General features: G+C 42.0%; 1 protein-coding gene across 4 annotated transcripts in view; it reads right to left on the bottom strand.

Annotated features, from left to right (window-relative positions):
* The window catches only part of LOC137182884 (membrane-associated guanylate kinase, WW and PDZ domain-containing protein 2-like), an 88,788-nt gene that overhangs the window by 5,552 nt on the left and 65,594 nt on the right, over nt 1–17,642 (bottom strand). For 3 of the 4 annotated variants that reach the window (XM_067589443.1, XM_067589445.1, XM_067589447.1), the window contains 11 exons: nt 14,055–14,584; nt 12,954–13,122; nt 7,709–7,740; nt 6,147–6,339; nt 5,936–6,051; nt 5,343–5,535; nt 4,543–4,782; nt 1,948–2,133; nt 1,508–1,811; nt 559–778; nt 254–397 (listed from right to left, as the gene is read on the bottom strand). In XM_067589443.1, the coding sequence (XP_067445544.1) occupies nt 254–397; nt 559–778; nt 1,508–1,811; nt 1,948–2,133; nt 4,543–4,782; nt 5,343–5,535; nt 5,936–6,051; nt 6,147–6,339; nt 7,709–7,740; nt 12,954–13,122; nt 14,055–14,584 (2,327 nt within the window). The remainder of the gene's footprint in view (nt 1–253; nt 398–558; nt 779–1,507; nt 1,812–1,947; nt 2,134–4,542; nt 4,783–5,342; nt 5,536–5,935; nt 6,052–6,146; nt 6,340–7,708; nt 7,741–12,953; nt 13,123–14,054; nt 14,585–17,642) is intronic. The other variant, XM_067589444.1, reaches the window with a different exon arrangement.

Below are 17,642 nucleotides of genomic sequence, written 5' to 3'. Positions count from 1 at the left end.
CACAAGAAGAACACCAGACTGACTTTGTTGCCTGTTTTTTCAAATTTTACAGTATTTTTTTTAAATTCAGTGAAATATATCTCACAAGCAAGTTGACATAAAGATGAATAAAAACTGGCATTATGTGTTACATATTCATAGTCAATACTTGTCTGTAACTTTATCTTATATTCTTGTTTATCTTCATTTTGACAGAACAACAACTATAGAGTGCTTTGTCATAGTTTTCATCATCTCGTCCATGTCATCTCACCCTCATCCTCCCATTACGTATGGCAGGACCGTCCTCAGCAAGGCGCAACACAAATAGGTCCATCTTGTACTCTCTGCCCCCGCGGATACTGAAACCAAAACCCTTTGCACTTTTCTCCAGCTCCACCGTGAAGTAATCAAAGTCCTGAAAAAAAAAAAAAAAAGAAGACAACTTGCAACAAACCCACTGCAAATGCTGAAAACAAAGATCACAAACACCCTCTCTACTAGTATAACCCTACAATAAATGTACACTTAATGATCACTACAGTCTACTCAAGCACAAAGTTATTGATTTGATTGTACTTGTGGTCTGAAGTCTGCAGGGATCCCCAGAGGGAACTGTGCAGCTGCAGGGTGCTGTCTGAAGTCCAGCAGACCAGGTGGGTGTCGGTAGTCCAGCGTCGGTGGCTGTCGATAATCGGTCACCGGTGGGTGGCGGTAGTCTACCGGTGGTTGCCTGTAATCAGTGAATGGAGGATGGCGGAAGTCAGGTTTGACATCCTGTCTGGCTTTTACCTCTGACCTGTGAGGAGAAAAGAAGCAACAAAATCTGAGAGAGCATTATTTTGAATAAGCACAAAGGAAAGAGGTGTTCTGCTGCACCCAGCCTCATATGTGTAGATTCATGGGTAAAGTTACATTTAAAATTAGACTGCCATGTGAAGAATGAGAATATAAGGATTACTGCGTGTGTGCAGCTGAGATGGGTCACCACTAAAAGGACGGAAATATCACTCTCTGTTTTTAAACTTTTATCAAGTTCCTGCTTGTAAAATAGACATAAATCCACAGCTCTGGGAGTGCTACTCTCAGTGTCTTGATCTGAGACTCACATGCACACACATCTATCCATGCATGCATGCACTCACACTTTCATAGTTGTGACACAGAGCAGGGCCTGATCGCTGGGTTCCTGCATTATAGAAGAGATACCTTAAGGTAAATTATTCAGTGACACTGTAAGAGCTAAGTGGCATTACGTAAGAAAGTAGAAACCAGCCTGAGAGTGAGCGTCTGAATGGGACAAAAGTTGTCTGCAGTCAAAGGTTTTCTCCAGAGTTTACTGGCATGCAAGGAGATGTCGACACTCTCTCATCTATATACAGTTTGATATTTGTCGCCTTAAAAAACTGCTCCTCCTTCTTCCACTCATCACTCTCCATGCAGTCATCAAGACACACTACGCTTAAAGAATCTTATAAAACGCTCCTGCTGAGTCTTAACAAGAACATCCCTGTTAGAGGTGTCTTACCTGCCGTCATGGAGGTAGAGCTGTATAGGGGGGCCGGAGGGCTGGGTGACAGGGCTCTGCTGGGATCCAGCTGGTGCAGGCTGGGAGGCTGCTGGTGCAGGAGGGCCAGTCACTGTTTGGCTTGTCTGAGCTGGTGTCTGACCGGGCTGCGCAGGTGCTGTCTGAGTGGCCATTTGGCTCGGGTGAGGAGCTGTTTGGCTGGGCTGGATGCCTCCTTGGCTTGATTGGGCTACAGGACTGGGCTGGGGGCTGTGTTTCTGGGTCATGGGGCTCTGCTTCTCTGAGCTGGGTCCAGAATGGGAGCCTGTGATGGACAGAAGAGCATGTGGAACGTGTCAAACTCCAAGGAGAGGGATTTAAAATGGATCGACACGTTCACAAATGCACAAGACTGCAATGCAAAGGGAAAATTAAACAAGCTGCCATACAAAAACACTTACCCTCCTCCGGTACGATGTGAAGTGTGACTGTTAGCCCAGCATCTTTAATGAGCTTGACAATGTCTGCGTGCGGCATGCTGATGATGGACTGCCCGTTCACAGCCAGGATCCGGTCACCCACCTTCAGCTTCCCACATCGGTCTGCAGGGCTGCCCTCGATTATACGTCCTATTTTATGGGGCACAGCTGGAAACAGACAATAACAAGCTAGTTGTCAACACCAATTTTGAAGAAAGATGCCAAAACAGCACAGATAATACTCAATTTTAAAGTGGAGGAAATAACATTTCAAATTGTATTACAGTATGAGCTTTGTCAGTCATAAATTTATAATATTGCAGCCACTCTTTTTAAAATTAGTTCCAAATATTAAGCTTTGTAGTTGTCCAATCCAAGCAATGTCACTGCATTGAAAAGCTTACACTGTTAAAACCTGCTGAGAAATGTAATTTTCTAAATCTTCGTCACTATTTTATGACAATAACATCTAAACAAAACAAATGGTATTTGAGTTTCAAATTTGATTGTCACTTTTCACACAAATAAAGATTTCCATGTCAATATTACACATTTCTGGATGCACCAGAATGTTTGATATTACAATGACTACTGTACACTAAACTCACATTCGGGGTATGCGTATTCCTAGATGTATACAGACACTGAGAGGGGGTGCCATGAACTTAAGCATACAGTTCTTAGAAATTGATATTTATTAATATAATATTTTTTGTATATGAATGTGACTACACCAGGTATTTGTGCAGGTTATTCAGTGCACAGTTAGTCCAAGCTGACTCAAGAATCCCACAGTCTGTTGAAAGATATCAGCTCCCTTTAGCAAAGTCTAACCATATGTTTAATAAAGCCAAGACTTTTAAAGAGTTTTTTAATACTACCCTGGCATGAGATTAAGACCAATTTAAGACAAAATCCTCAAAACAAAATTAAAAAAACCCAAACCCAAAAGTCAATTCCAGTTTGACCCCATCTAATGAAAGTTCTGAAACTATTGGGTGGATTAAAAACATCACTCAAGTAAATTAATTGCTAAGGGACATGAAGCCCACTGGTTATTACAGTAGTAAAGCAGACCATGTTTTTTGAGTGGACATGCAGTGAAAAGACAACTGACATGGTGTCATTTAACATGATTCAAAACCATTTAATGTACTAAAATAGTATAAAAGAAAAAAAAAACAAACTGTCAAACTGCGTCTCATCAGAACAAATCCGGCAATTTTTTAAGAATAAAATCAACCTGAACTAGATCTAAAGCTACACTTTTACTTTTAGGAGGTAAAAGTTCATCAGCTTGACCTTTGAGTCCTGTTCACCAATAATTCAGACTCTTTCTCAGAGTGGAAACCCCACAGAGAATAAAAGTTAAAACTATCAGTCTCGTTGTCCTGCTTCAGCTGGACCAGAGAGGAAACTGCAGACAGAGACGGGATGGAGAGAGGAGGAAGAGGAAGAGGGAGTCATACCACCTTAAAGATGGCTGGCAGAATGTGATTCGAGTGCAGGGAATGGAGGGAAGGAGTGGAGGTGAAGTGGAGGAGGGGAGAGGTGTGTGAATGAGGGGGGAAGGGGGGCTTTAATAGAGCCTACAGCTAATTGCTCTGGTGACACCTTAAAGCCCGTCTCCCCCAAAAGCCCTTGGAGCCTGAATAATGCTGCTAACAAAAGAGCTGCTGACACAGGAGGAGAGGAGAGGAGAGGAGAGGAGAGGAGAGGAGAGGAGAGGAGAGGGGAGGAGAGGAGAGGAGAGGAGAAAATGAGATAAGGAGTGAGGAGAGAGGATAGATATCCAAACATGATTGCATACACTATTAACCACGTAATGCATATTTATTTATTTCAGTTGCCTGTCAAAGGAACTAACTACCAGGGTTCACTCTTTTTCACTGACGACGCTATTTTACGCCAGACTACTTCGCTTGTTGTTAAGCTTAATGGAGGGTTATTGCCTAAGTAAGGCTGGCTGCTGTATTGAGATGTTTTAATAGTGGTTTCATTTCACAACAGTGACAAACAACGCCGGGGCTTAGGGCAAACACTATCGTTACCTGACTGTCACCAATGAAGGCAGGTCAGGGAGATGTGGATCATGCTGCTCTGCAGCGTGCTCAGTTTGCGTGTGTTAACTGTGGTGGCTGACAGGGAAAGTCATAGAGAGAGGGGCAGGAGCTTGTGTGGTTTTGCAGAATTAGAACTCAAATGCAGTTGTCAGGCATTACAATATGCTTTTAATTGAGAATTGATGCCACGGGCCAAATTTAAAGACTATAATATAAAATTAGAAAAAGAAATAGACGAAAAATGTCTTGCAAAAAGGGAACTTATCTAGTCAGAGGCCAAGAGGGCTTGAGCTCCACTTGGGGTCTATCTGTGCACATGCCTGTTTTTTTTACATACGTAATGCAAAGGCTCACAGATACCACCTAACACCTGAAACTGAAATAGTAACCAGAACCCATAAACTATCACTCTTGGACAGTCATCACCCTTTTCAGGATCCTTGGTCATCAGGATTTACAAATCACCATTTGCATTCAGGAGCAACCTTTAGAGCTCCAGACAGAAGAAACTCACTGATGACGGTGGCGTTCTCCGGTCTGTTCAGGGAGCTGATGATGACGAAGCCGAAGCCCTCATTCTCCTTGCGGTGAATGACCACGTCACTGGTTTGCAGGGCAGATCCCTCTGGAGGAGAGGTTGCAGCGGGGACGGCAACCACCGGCGGGCCTGAAGCCGAGGCTGCGTCACTACGTGGAGAACTGTGTTGTGTCGACACTGAGCCGGGGCTGCGGCCGTTCACAGGACATGGTTCACCTGGAGGAAAGGAGGCGGAAGAGCCAGAAAGACACGAGTAGGGATGAGTCAGGACAACAGCTCTGCTACTGTAAAACAACCAGTTCAGTCTCTTATAACCATTTATTTTAAAAACTTCAGATAAAGCCACTGGAAAAATTCTAATTTTGCAGCTTGTATTACATGAAACAGTGCACTTCTCTACCTCCCACAGGGATTCTCTATCAAAGCCAAATATTGCTTGTTGGTTTGTCATTTGACAGGTCTAACCCTTGTGTAATCATACGTCCTTGCAGTTGTACTGCATGTGGAAAGACACTAATCACAAAGCCTGCTTCAATGTTCAGAAAGAACAAAGGATAGATGTATGTATGATCTACTACCTCAGAGAAGATGCGTGGGTGAGAAGTACAGTACACACTGATCCTGCACACAGATTGTCTGCGTGTGTGTCCTATCCAAGTTGTCTATTTTTCAAATTGATGCCAGTGAAATGTGCAGCGTGTGCTCCGGTTTTGGTAAAGTGTGAAAAAAGATAAAACAAAACAGAAAAGAACAAAAAAGATAAAACATCTCCTCACCAGGCATTTGCACTCTCCTTCTCACAGTCAGGCTGACTTGACCGTTGCGAGCGGCTGCGTGCATCAAGTCTATTACGTATTTGTGCGGTTTCCCAGCAACCACATTTTTATCCACAGAAATGAGCTCATCCCCGGGTCTAAGCCGCCCATCGCGCTCAGCAGGAGTGTTCTCTATTATAGCGCCAATAACAATCTGTTCAAAGACAATCAATATTAGCAGCATAGATGAAGGTGAAGAAGATGAATTAGTGGCATCATACAGTAACTACGTTATCTAGCCTGTGAACTACATTGTTTCACCTTCCTAATATTCTCCTGCCACACTTTCTGTATTGAAGTTTGCATGCTGTTTTACACTTGCACAAGTTAGCAAGGCGTTTCTTCAGTATGGGAGGTACCGAGCAGTTAGAGGATCAGGACAGTGTGAGAAAGTCAAGGTGTGCTTGTGTGTAAGTGTGTGTATGGAGGGCATGTTGGTCAGATGAATGAACTGTAACAGCATAAAGAGTGTGAGGTGAGGTTAGGTGCAGGTAAGATGGGGTTGGTGTGTATGAGGTTAAGTATGTGTGAGGTCCAGCCCGTCCCATACGAGCCTTGTCACGGGCGTCCGGACTCACAGCCTGCACGGCCTCGTCTCCCCCCAGGATGCGGAAGCCGAACCCGGTCTTCTCCCTCAGAAGGTGCACCTCCACTTCTTCATACTCTGGACCTGACATACAGATGCAGACAAAAAAGGTTCACTCTTTTTTTTTTATTACAGATCAAATGCAACATAATGCTCTGTCTCCCATGCTCTATACTCACGTCGGCTTTCATAGATAGCCCTTGACTTCTCGTAAAGGTCATAGGGGTCAGGCTTGTTAAGGTCGAAGCCCTCAGTTGAGTCAGGCACAGAAGTGCGGTGCTGTGGCTGGTTTGGGAAGGGCGTGCCAGGAGGCAGGACCGGGCCAGACAGGGTTGCTTGGGGGCTTCCATGTGGGTCCCATTGGTCAGGCAACTACATAGAAAACACCAACACAAATAATTAATTGAAGGTACGGTATGATTTAAGGGTAAAAACATTTATTACTGTCAATTAAATTTCCCCCACTCATTTTGAAATGCATTCGTGGCCACATTTATTTTTGCTTCTTTCTTGAAATTTTTAATACAAATGTGTTAAATCTAGGTCATATTTAACTACTCATGCTTCATGTTACTGTGGGATCAATGCCTGTACGATAATAGCATGTCTTCCTGTTGGCATCTTAGTGATTTGAATGACTGATCCATTTCATTATATCAAAGGGAAATTGATTCACAGTGTGGGCACAAAAAGAGCATAGAAAGAACATACACAATAAAAAACAAGTCACAGACGTAATCCACACATAACAGCGCCCAACAGCCCACATAATACCACGCTACCCAGGCAGCAGAAAACAACACAGCAACAAACAGCTAAAAATAATATGCAGCGCTGACCTGTAGTCCTTATGCAAGATATAAGGACTAATATAGTAAGTGCTGAAGAAGCAACATGGCAATAAAAAGTACACAATGCTATACTGCACCAGCTGTAGTGCTAATAAGAGAAGTGTTTCATTTGCAAACAAAAGTTGACAGAAAAGAGAGACAAAAGGCATTTACATGCATGCAAACACGTGTATAATGAAATACTGTGACCTTGATGATAAAACAAATAACGGCCTCATGTTTACTGTAATGAATTATGTTGTAGTTTTCACATTGTACAAAAAATAATGGCAGGGAAGTTAAAACAACAAGCCCAAGGCTGCATATGTGTAAAAACCACAGAGAATATTATAAATAGATAGGTAATAATGGATAATTGTCACTTAAAGAATAAAAAAGCGTTACCCTTTAAGTGTGTGAATTATATTTAGTTAAATGTTTGATTCAATAACTCAATTATGTGAAAAAGAAAAATAGCTATTTGGCCAGGGGCAGATATGATAATGAATTTAAAATCAATATTCACATTTAAACTTCAACGAGATGAGATTCATCATGTCTGAATATTCTGTTTTAATAGCATGAATGAGTGCTGATTTGCACAAGCAGTAACAGGTGCAGTTTAAGTATAAATCTGAAAAGCTTTTCCCCCAGCCAGCGAGGTGTGAGATCTGATCAAACCAATAAGCAGGTCAGGACAGGCCGGCTCATTTCACAATAACGCAAAGTCAAACATCTCTGAGGCAACACCGCCTCTGTGACAAACAGTGATCCTACAAGCCATTGTCTTCTCTCTCTGCTTCAAAAAATAAATCTGGTTCACCGACGCACATTTTCTCTGTTACTGTCTCACTTACACACACATACACACCAGTAAGAACACGTCATCATAAGCAGAAACATATTCGTACCTGTTTGGAGGCCTTCCATGGAGAGACGTGGCCTGAGGAAGGAAGAGAAAAAAACACAGTTAACAGGGAGTTGGACTTGGATAATCTGTTGGATTCTTTTTTAAGCAACAAAATACAGACAATTATGACTGTCCAGATAAAGACAACTATAAGGGAAAATATGTACAAAGGTTTCTAAAGGAGCCATTTGAGATATTGGACACGTGTGTTAAATCTTCTAACATGAGTTTGCTGATTTCATATTCCTCTGTTTTGACTTTGTTTGTGTAACTCTTCCTAAACGGGTCTGGTTGTTGCGTTTGTTTTCAACATAATTACATCATTAGCTGCAGGGGAAAGCACCCCCCCCCCCCAACACACATACACACACACACTTTCTTCTGTAAGTCATATTTTATCTGCATGCAGGAAGCAGGGAGCACTCTACATCACAACAACAATCTCATCAACACAGCTCCCCTGTGACTCCACTGAATCAAAGACATACAGTACATTTATGCTGCTGAGACCCAAATACATACATTTAGACATGGGGGAGATAGCATGCAATGGTTGGCTTGTATAAACATTCGGTTTGTATCTTTATACATGAGGCTAGAAACACACTCATCAGGCACAGTAGACTCCTGCAGCATCGCTGATGAATCCTTTCACAGACGTGGGTGCTGGTAAAATATTCTTTAGAGAGTCCTGGAATGGAATTACATCCGCCCGCCTTTTAGATAAGCGAGATGAAGACCAGTGCACTTAGCAACGGGGCAGAACTTTCTTTCAAGATCAAGTGGAGCAAGTGTGAGGAGATTCCAGAAAAATTAAATACAATGGATTAGACATGTGAGGACATTTTTTTTTGCAATTCCTTAAACTTTTATTTCTAATTCACCACATTTTTCAACCCCAGGCCCCCACTATTCGCTCAATTAAATCAGCTTTCCTACCCAGAAATCTAAACATCCTACGTCCCTGCTGTGTCTGTGAGCGTGGAGGAGGTAACAAGAATATGGAGCAAAGGAGAAACGGGCTCTCCTGTCCATGAATCCCATAAACATAAATGGGGGTTTCAGGAGAGCTGTCCGTGGTACTGAAATGATTCAGCACAGTGGCAGCAGCAGGGAGGGGGGGCATTCTGCAGGGAATACAGGTCTTAAGGGAGGCCTTTAAGGAATTCTAATAACTCATTCTCAGGCAACTTTCCTTAATGACCCACTGAAGGAAATGAGTATGAGCTAGGAGGCAATTGTCCACTCATATTAAAGAGGAGCGTCATACTCACAGACACATTTAAGCTTAATTTAAATGCTAATACAATTCATCGGCATATGTGCCGGATGTGTGGCGCGCTCATATGCATGCTGATGAATTACAAATGAATGACTGGTAGAGAGGCTTCACGTGGCCTTGCTCACGAGTCAGTGGTCAGGCAGTCTGGCAGGCCAGACTCACAGACTAGCCTGCTGAGTTCTGGATGGCCCTCAGATCAGCCTGATTGGCTTGTGCAGCCTGACACCCTTTTCTTCACAGCTATGATCTGCATCCTCATTGGTGCCGCAAAACGTCTCTAGTCTGTGGTTGGCTCCGCTTCCAACTGGGCTGTCAGGGGACGGAGCTGTGAACACGACCAGAGCTCAGTGGAACTCTGGCAGAGTGCCCACACTAGAGCGGAGCAGTCAGACACAGAGACACAACACACACATACACACACATAGTCACACATGCAGCGGAAGTCTAACACCCTGTCTGTGTTACACAAAGCACTGATGCTCTCAGTCACACATCTGAAATCATGTGTGCAAGCAAAATTCCGTTGATGCTCTACACAGAAATCCTACGTCTATGAACACAAACATGTTTAAACATTCCTGACATTTTGCACATCTGAGTCACTGCAAAGGACCTTGTCCTTTCGTTCACCCTGCAGAGAGGAAAGGCACACAAAGAGAGGCAGAGAGGTTCCTGGTGTGTCAGGCTGATAGTCCCTGTGGGGCCGTTGTCTTGAGTTGTTTGATAGAAACCGGTGAGGTTGAAGGAGGAGATGGCATCTTTGGGGGGGAAGGGAGGCAATTTGTCACATTTAGTTCAGCATTTAAAAGGTTATATCCATTGCAAGCTGTGTGTGTGCATAAATTCAGATACAGATCTGTGTATATACACGTGATGATGCACAAATGTGTGTACAGCTATCTCATTTGTGTATTGAATTTCAGCACCCTTTTTTAAATGGCGTATCTGTCAGTGAAACATGAGTGTGTGTGTCTTTGCAAAGGTTAACCACCAGGTGGCAGATGCTAGCTCATGAGATGCTTGGCTGCTCAGCGCCACAACATTTGATCTCAGCTGCTCATGTACACATCCCTGCATGCTGCAGTGCATGCACACACACACATACACAGTACATGTTTTTTTTTCTATTCTTGCTGCGAACACTTGAGTCATTTGTGCACATCACAGACTCAGTAGAATTTATTAGCTTTCACATAATGAGGAGACTGAGTATAATTCACTGAACAACATACAGAACACAATTAATTCACTTGGCAGGCAAGTTTGTCGATACATCTTCAATAATGGCCAATAATGTACTGTAGGCTTGAGACAACAGGTCTAGTGTAAAATCAGTAGCAGTTCCATCAGATAGTCTGATGTATCAGGATCACTAAGTGCTAATGTCTTTGATTGCTGTTGCAGGTCTGCAATAATAATTCTTGTCACACTGCAATTAATTAAACCTGAGATGCATAAGAGACTGATTGCCTTCATCCCTAATTAAATACAACCCGTGAAAAAGGAGTGATGCAAAAGAGAGCAGATCTATAATTCCTTTTTATTGTTCTGTTATCATCTCAGGAACAATGCGAATCAACTCTTCACTCCCGGCAATTTACCGCTAGAAAAACGACAGACTTAACAACTAATGAGCATGAAAATGTGAGCTGCTGAGCTGCTGGGTGGCCACATCAAAAGCAACCAGAATGAACTTGTGAACTTTGACTCGTTAAATGTGACATAAATGGCCATAAGATTTTTTTGACTCGAATGACTTTCATGCATGCTGTTGATCGGTGCTGTGCGGTCAATTATTGTGGGGTTGAGTGTGTGTTCCTGAGATGGCCACAGGCTCAGCGGTATAGGCAGCCCGGGGTAATTATCAAGTCAAATCAAATTTTGACCCTGTGACCAGAACACCTTTTAGAGAATCAGTGCAGAGCACATGTCAAGCAAATAAAGCGTTCACTGTGCAATTTAATTTCCTCACAGGTGGCCAGTCATGCAGGAAATAGGAGAAGAGGGAAAATGGCCACACTCCATGTCGTTCTGGCAATATGACAAGAACTCTGCTCTTCAAACTTCCACGCTAAGAAATTCTTTCCTATTCCTCTTTTCAGCTATTTTATAACTCCATTTTGATTTATTCTCTCAGACCAAGGGCATGTGGTCATCTTTCACTTCAAGGTGGAGGTAAAATGGTGAATATAAGCAGAAAATTAAAGGCACTGTGGAGCAGCTCATCACAATGCAGAGCTTGTTACAGCGATTCAACATGTGAAAGGTATAGTGGAGGAACACTGGCCTGAATTAAAATCTAAATACACAAACAACCTGACAAAAAAAAAAAATCAGTGAAGATTAAATGTTAGCTTTTAAAAGTCACGAGGGTGTAGGAGGAAATTGTGAGAAAGATCCAGAAGAATATTTTTCAGACGGGAAGGTGGGTGGTCAATCACACAGAAACAAATTCTATTTGATCAGTGAATCTGAAGAATCTGAAGATTGTAACATTACAGATCACAAACACAACTATGTGCATTGTTTTTAGAGCTCTTTGACTCCAATTTCATCTTTCTTATAACTGTCTCTAACTCAGCATCGCATCAAAACTATTTGTACATCTGGAACAAATGCCATTTGTACAAGCAAATCATCATCATCTCAGAGTACAGTCAGTACAGGTGGCAGCTAGATACATCTCTCTACAGTCATTTGGTGGATGTTTTCTGTCCAAAGCATATTAGAGTGAAATAACAGCATATATTCTGAATATGAGCAGCCCCAGTGGGAATTAAACAGCTTCCCCATTAACAGTGTTGGTGCCACAGAGCTGTTCAACACCTAACAGTGAGATTATGACTGCCTCTCATCCCATCTCTCCATTGCACTTTGAATTTACCAGCTCTTGATTTTGCTGCATTTTAAAAACATCTCTAAATCTCCCCCCTGTGTGGCTCCAGTCTGCTTCAGTGGAAAACATCGATGACATGTTGGTGATAAAGCCGCATTTGGAAAACACTGAGAACACATGGTGTGACACACACAACACTTACTATGACATCTGTTTACACTCTTTTCTGATCTGTAATATTTTTGTGAATTTGCCGCATGAGTCAACACATATGAAGAACATTACGCAACATATTGTTGTTCATTTCTAAGTTTTTTCTATTTTCTAATGTCGATTAATGTATCCTGTGGCTGTTTGCTCCTGTGATGACCTGATTTCCCTATCAAAGTTTCATTTTTTTCTTTACCGGCACATGGAAGCGATGGTCTGTGAAATAATCCTGGAATTGTATTTTTTTTACGAAAATACTGTTGGTATTTCCATAAATACTAGAATAACTTGACCAGTTTTGCACCAGGCAAATTAATTCTTTTAGCCTCTACACTCAAGATATTTAATATTTCCAAAAATAAAATCTCATCTAGAGACTTGAATAAAATCCCAATAAAGTGCCACTGGAATTTCAATGTGTTCAAAAATAGCACGGGTCTCAAAATGATCATAATCAAAATCTATTTTGCTCTCCCAGCTCTCACTGTCAACTCTACTTGACTCCTCTCTCGCAAAGCTGCAGCTGGGGCTGAAGATGCACAGTAACATGATATTTGTGCGTTTCAATCACAGGCTTGTTTAGCTGGGCAGTGGCTTTTGTGTTGGACCTTTCTGATTTTGCTAAAATGTCACTTGTTATTTGCTACTAATTGTACTGTAATCATTTTTGCCATTTCTGCTGACATAAATAGATAAAAAGTGTTAAAAGTATTTCACTTTGGCAGTGTTTATCCATCATAAAGTATGTTTTAGAACGTTCATTAATTATAAATATGCACCATCAATCAATATTTGAATTATAAGATTTATTTGGCACCAGTTACTTCACTCCTTCACCTTAAGAGCTGAAGGGGTCAAACTGGAACAGAAACACGGGGACTGACAGTTTAACAAAAAGATAAAAGGTCTGTCTCTCACCTGTTGCTGCTCTCTGTATGAGGAGTGTCGCCTCGGCTCCGACAGGACACTCTTTGAGCATCTCCACCACACGTCCATGTCCAGCTGCAGCAACTGGCTGCTGGTTCACCTCCAGGATCAGGTCTCCCTCTATCAGCCCTGATGCTCCCTGTGAGCCCGGCTCCAGCACCTGCACCACACCAACACATCCACAACACATCCGCAGTCACACAGTTAGGCCTGCTGGGCTGTGATTTCGTGGTGACTTTCAATTTCTTTCATTCCCAACTTCTATTGTCCACCATAATTAATAAACATGGGTTAGAGTGAAAACCTGCACATTTATTTTTGTATTTTGAGAAACTGAATTTCCTAATTTACCTGTTCATGCTGCAAAGGTGTTTATTGTTGATGCCCAAAGTCATATTTTTAAAAAAGTCTTCCTATGTGGTAAGAATATATCAGCCATTTCCAAAACCAATCCACTTATTTTAGTAATTTTCTAACATTTTCAGGTCCAGGAATCTGTTTCAAGACACTAACAAGACGATATTGACTTGCTTCTGTAAAATTGTTCAATTCCCAAAACAATGAAAATTGTACTAGGAACAGCTGCAGGTGGTTATTTAAAGAATAAAAAGTGTTGAATACTGAACAAAAGATTAATTACTTGTTAAGACACATGATTTGCTTTTTTGGCAATGCAGATGTATTACTGTATAAATATAACAGAGATGATAAACAACATCTGTCACATCACAACTAATTGAGCTGTTCTTTAGTGCCAGGATTTTATATTTAGTCTGGGATTTTTTACTTTTTTACCTTCTTTAGGAAAGTCTAGTCTTCATTCATTATGACGTTATTAGATAAAAAAAATCCTACACAGGCTGAGCTCACTTTGTTCATATTATCTCCATCTTTAGTTGCGTTGACCAAATTAAATTTACTTTTTTGTAACTCGACTACTGAGTTTAGCTGACGACAGAGATTTTACTCTTGACAGAAGACATTTACTTCCTGAAAATACACACACAGTTAAACACATTTAAAATATCAAACACATCTACAGGCTACTGATGGTCTACTATGTGAAAGTACAGATGAACTGTGATACATCACCTGTTTAACTCGCTGACCAGTGGGACTGTCGGCAATAGTGAACCCAAATCCCTCCGCCCCTTTCACCATGGTAACTGTCAGCAGCTCTGCCCCTTGTGCTGTTGCCCCGGCAACCCCTGCAGTCCCCGAGGAGGCCATGGACACATTGTCGTCGTGAGGCGTGAGTGCTGAGGATGAGCCAGGTGTGGTGGGTGGCAGGGATGAGCCGTCCAGATGTGTGTCCCCAGGGTGAGGGGCTCCGGCCTGGGCTAGAGCCTGAGGAGGCAGCTGGGAGCTCAACGATAGATACTCCAGGTAGGGGTCGTAGCTGCTGCGGCCGTTCACCACCAGGGGGCGGTGCTCTAGGCCGATGGGGGTCAGGGAGGTGCTTGCTGCGCCGCTGGGGTCCTCAGGGTCAAAGGGCAGAGGGTAGCCTCGACAGAGCACGAGGGTCACACTCTGACCGATCGGTACGGACTGGAACAGCTTGACCACGTCGGCGTGTGTGGTGCCAAGCACACAGATGTCATTAATGTAGACGATGACGTCACCTGAAGAGGAATGAGATAGCAAGGACACAACAATATCAGCCACACTCACACTTTCATGTCATGTTACACAGACCACATGACTTGGTCTCTGTGGTTCAGGTGTTAACATACTGTGCTAAAAAAATAAACCTTGCCACCGTCTGTTGCCATGAATGTCAAATCTCAGTGGTATCAGGACATGCTGCAGCAACACAGAAAAAGCGCGCTGTCCCTCTGAAGTGTCGCATTGGAATATAATATCAGTTCACTGGCACTGCAGGCAATCCACAAGTGTATGTGTGAGACAGAGAGGTGAGAGAGAGAGGGTCTGTCTTTGTGACTAGGACAACCATCTGGTGCACACTGGCATCCACATGAAAATATCATAACTTCATACAGATACACATGGTCACAGTCACAAGTAGTAACAGTTTTGTTTCATTCACGATGCATCAGGATGTTGCACGTCTCTGTCGCTCTGTTGACTAGCTGGAAATATATATCTGTAACAATGTTTGTGTTCACAGAGAGGAAAGTTGACTTTGTCCACCTGCTGTTGTCTGATTTTATCACTTCACTAAATATTATATTCATGTCCACCTTACCTCATGTTGGTCTAGTGGTGGAATGTAACTACATGTGTACATTTACTCAAATATTGTACAAAAGTACACATTTTAGGTCCTTGTACTTTACTTGACTATTATGTTCTACTTGTATATGTCTTCTCCACCACATTTCAGAGGGAAATATTGTACTTAAGTTACTAGTTACTTCACAGACAAAGATTTTACATGCAAGATATATGATGACCTTATAAAATGATGCACTGATACAGATTAAACTACCCAACAGTATAAAGAAAATACTTCAGATTAGCCCAACCTCAACTAACTACAACATTAAAATTGCTGCTAATACATTCATACATCAATAATAATAATAATCCAATAATGATCACCTCTTTCGTTTTTGGGGGATTTATGTGAAATAGCTGCAATAATCTATCTGTAACATATACAGTAAGAGTATAACATTTTTCTGCATTACAAGTACTTTTTTGATACATTTTGTTAATCTTACTATTGTACTTTTACTTAAGTGATATTTCAGTTTTACTCGTAATGGCGTAGTCTTATATTTCCTTCCTCCACCTCTGCCTCAGTTGATGACATTTTCCCTGCATACCAATAACAATGAGGTGAGACACCTTCACAAATGCAACAGTAGATGGTCTGTCATCTCTGCTGTAGCTTGAACGTGCGGAAAGTTATGGATTTCAGATTTAAAGTCAGTCCCATGACAAATGCAGCTGCCTCAAATCCTCTATTTCACACTTCTGGAGGCGCTCTCTGTCATACATGCACACATGCACACGCGTACACACTCCCGTGAGCATGTGCACACACATACATGTCACACGCACAATCATACACAATCCCTCAGAGCAACGCCGCACCGCCCAAATAGGCCAGCTAATCTCAGCCAGGGAGTGCCGGTGTGTGACTGTGTGACTGTGTGCATGTGTGAGTGTGAACGTTTGTGCGCGCATGCATGTGTGTGAGCAGCTCTGGCAATGACACAGAGCGGAGAGGAGCAAGTTGGAGAGAGAGAAATCAGAACAGAGAAAAAAGAGGACCAGGATAGAGGGATGAGGAGAGAAAAAAAACTAGAGAGGTAGAAAGAGACAGAGTGAAAATATACGGAGAGCAGAGGAGAAGTGTCAGATGACATGGCTAGATAGGGAAGCATAATAAAGGGTAAGGCAGAGAGACAAAGAGAGAGATGGTGATAATATAGAAAGAAATGGATTCCAGATGAAAGAGAAACTGATAGGCAGAGGGAGAGACATAAAAGCAGAGAGCAGGAGCTGAGAGTAGGAAGGAGGATTCCCAGCTCCGAAATGAGTGATTTAGGCACCGACCGTGCCAGGCATGGGGACAGCTCGCAGGTCCAGAGGAGATAACATACAAAGCCTCATACAACAGTTCCTTCTCTATAGCTCACTGTTATTTTTACTAACATCATCATGAGGTTAGGCCTATACTGAAGGTTCTCTACAGGTAGGTCTATTAACATGTTGCTGCAGGGATCCACTAAGTTAAACATGTGAATCTGCATTACTGTTTGTGTGGATATTAAAGGCTCAGTTTTACGTATCAAAGCACATACACGTGTATGGGGATATTTTATGCTGCTGGTGTACCTGCATATGACTGATTTTTAATAATGTTGTGGCATTAAGTGTAGTGATACTGTACCTGCAGTGCAGCTGTAAAAGCAGAAACGAATCTCTTAATGAAGTAGGTGTTGTGTAGGCTGGTGTCAGTTATGGCCAATCAAATCAGCTTTTCTCATTCCCATAAAAAAACTGGATGTTATTGAGTGCTGGCAGAGGACAGAACGCTTGCTAAGAGGAAAGTGAAGTCCTTGTCTGGGACACACAGTGCTACAGGCAAAAATATAGGACACCCCAAATATGCCACCATGGGCAAATGATGTCCCCTTTTAAGATGAATTCATATTTCTGGGGGTACTGAAACCTCTGCCACTAAGTTTTCGATTGCTAAAATGTGCTTCTTGGAGTATGGCAGCAATTTTGTTCACGTTATTGATACAAATTATTATACAGCTTAGACGAATTTCATGAACTAACGAAAAGATGCTGGCAACAGACAAAAAAGGAAGTGTGGACCTTCATTAGTGCAGGGCAAGTGTCACCCAATGGTTTATTACTGATAACTTTGTCAGTTACTGAAACCACAAAATCCAAATTTGGTGGAAACTTGGTGAAACTGAGGTTAAATGAACAATTGTGAACCACAATAGGCTATAATTGGCTTGTCAGTCTAGGAACCAAGAAGTCTTAAAATCTGCTTAATTGAAAATCAATTGAAAATCAATGCTACAAATTCCTAGTAAGCCACACATTAGAAGTGAGATTAACTATTGAGACACTAAATTCCTGTGTAAAAAAATACTGTCTTCTTTTTTTTGTCTTGTTTCAGAAAGACTGTGGAGGACTTTTGAAAGTGAATTTAGTGCAAGACAAACAAAGTGAAATAGGCAAACGTACACA

Source organism: Thunnus thynnus, chromosome 5 (assembly GCF_963924715.1).
Source record: "Thunnus thynnus chromosome 5, fThuThy2.1, whole genome shotgun sequence".
Lineage (NCBI taxonomy): Eukaryota > Metazoa > Chordata > Actinopteri > Scombriformes > Scombridae > Thunnus > Thunnus thynnus.
Note: the sequence above shows the minus strand (reverse complement) of the source record. Positions and strands in the feature narration are given on the sequence as shown.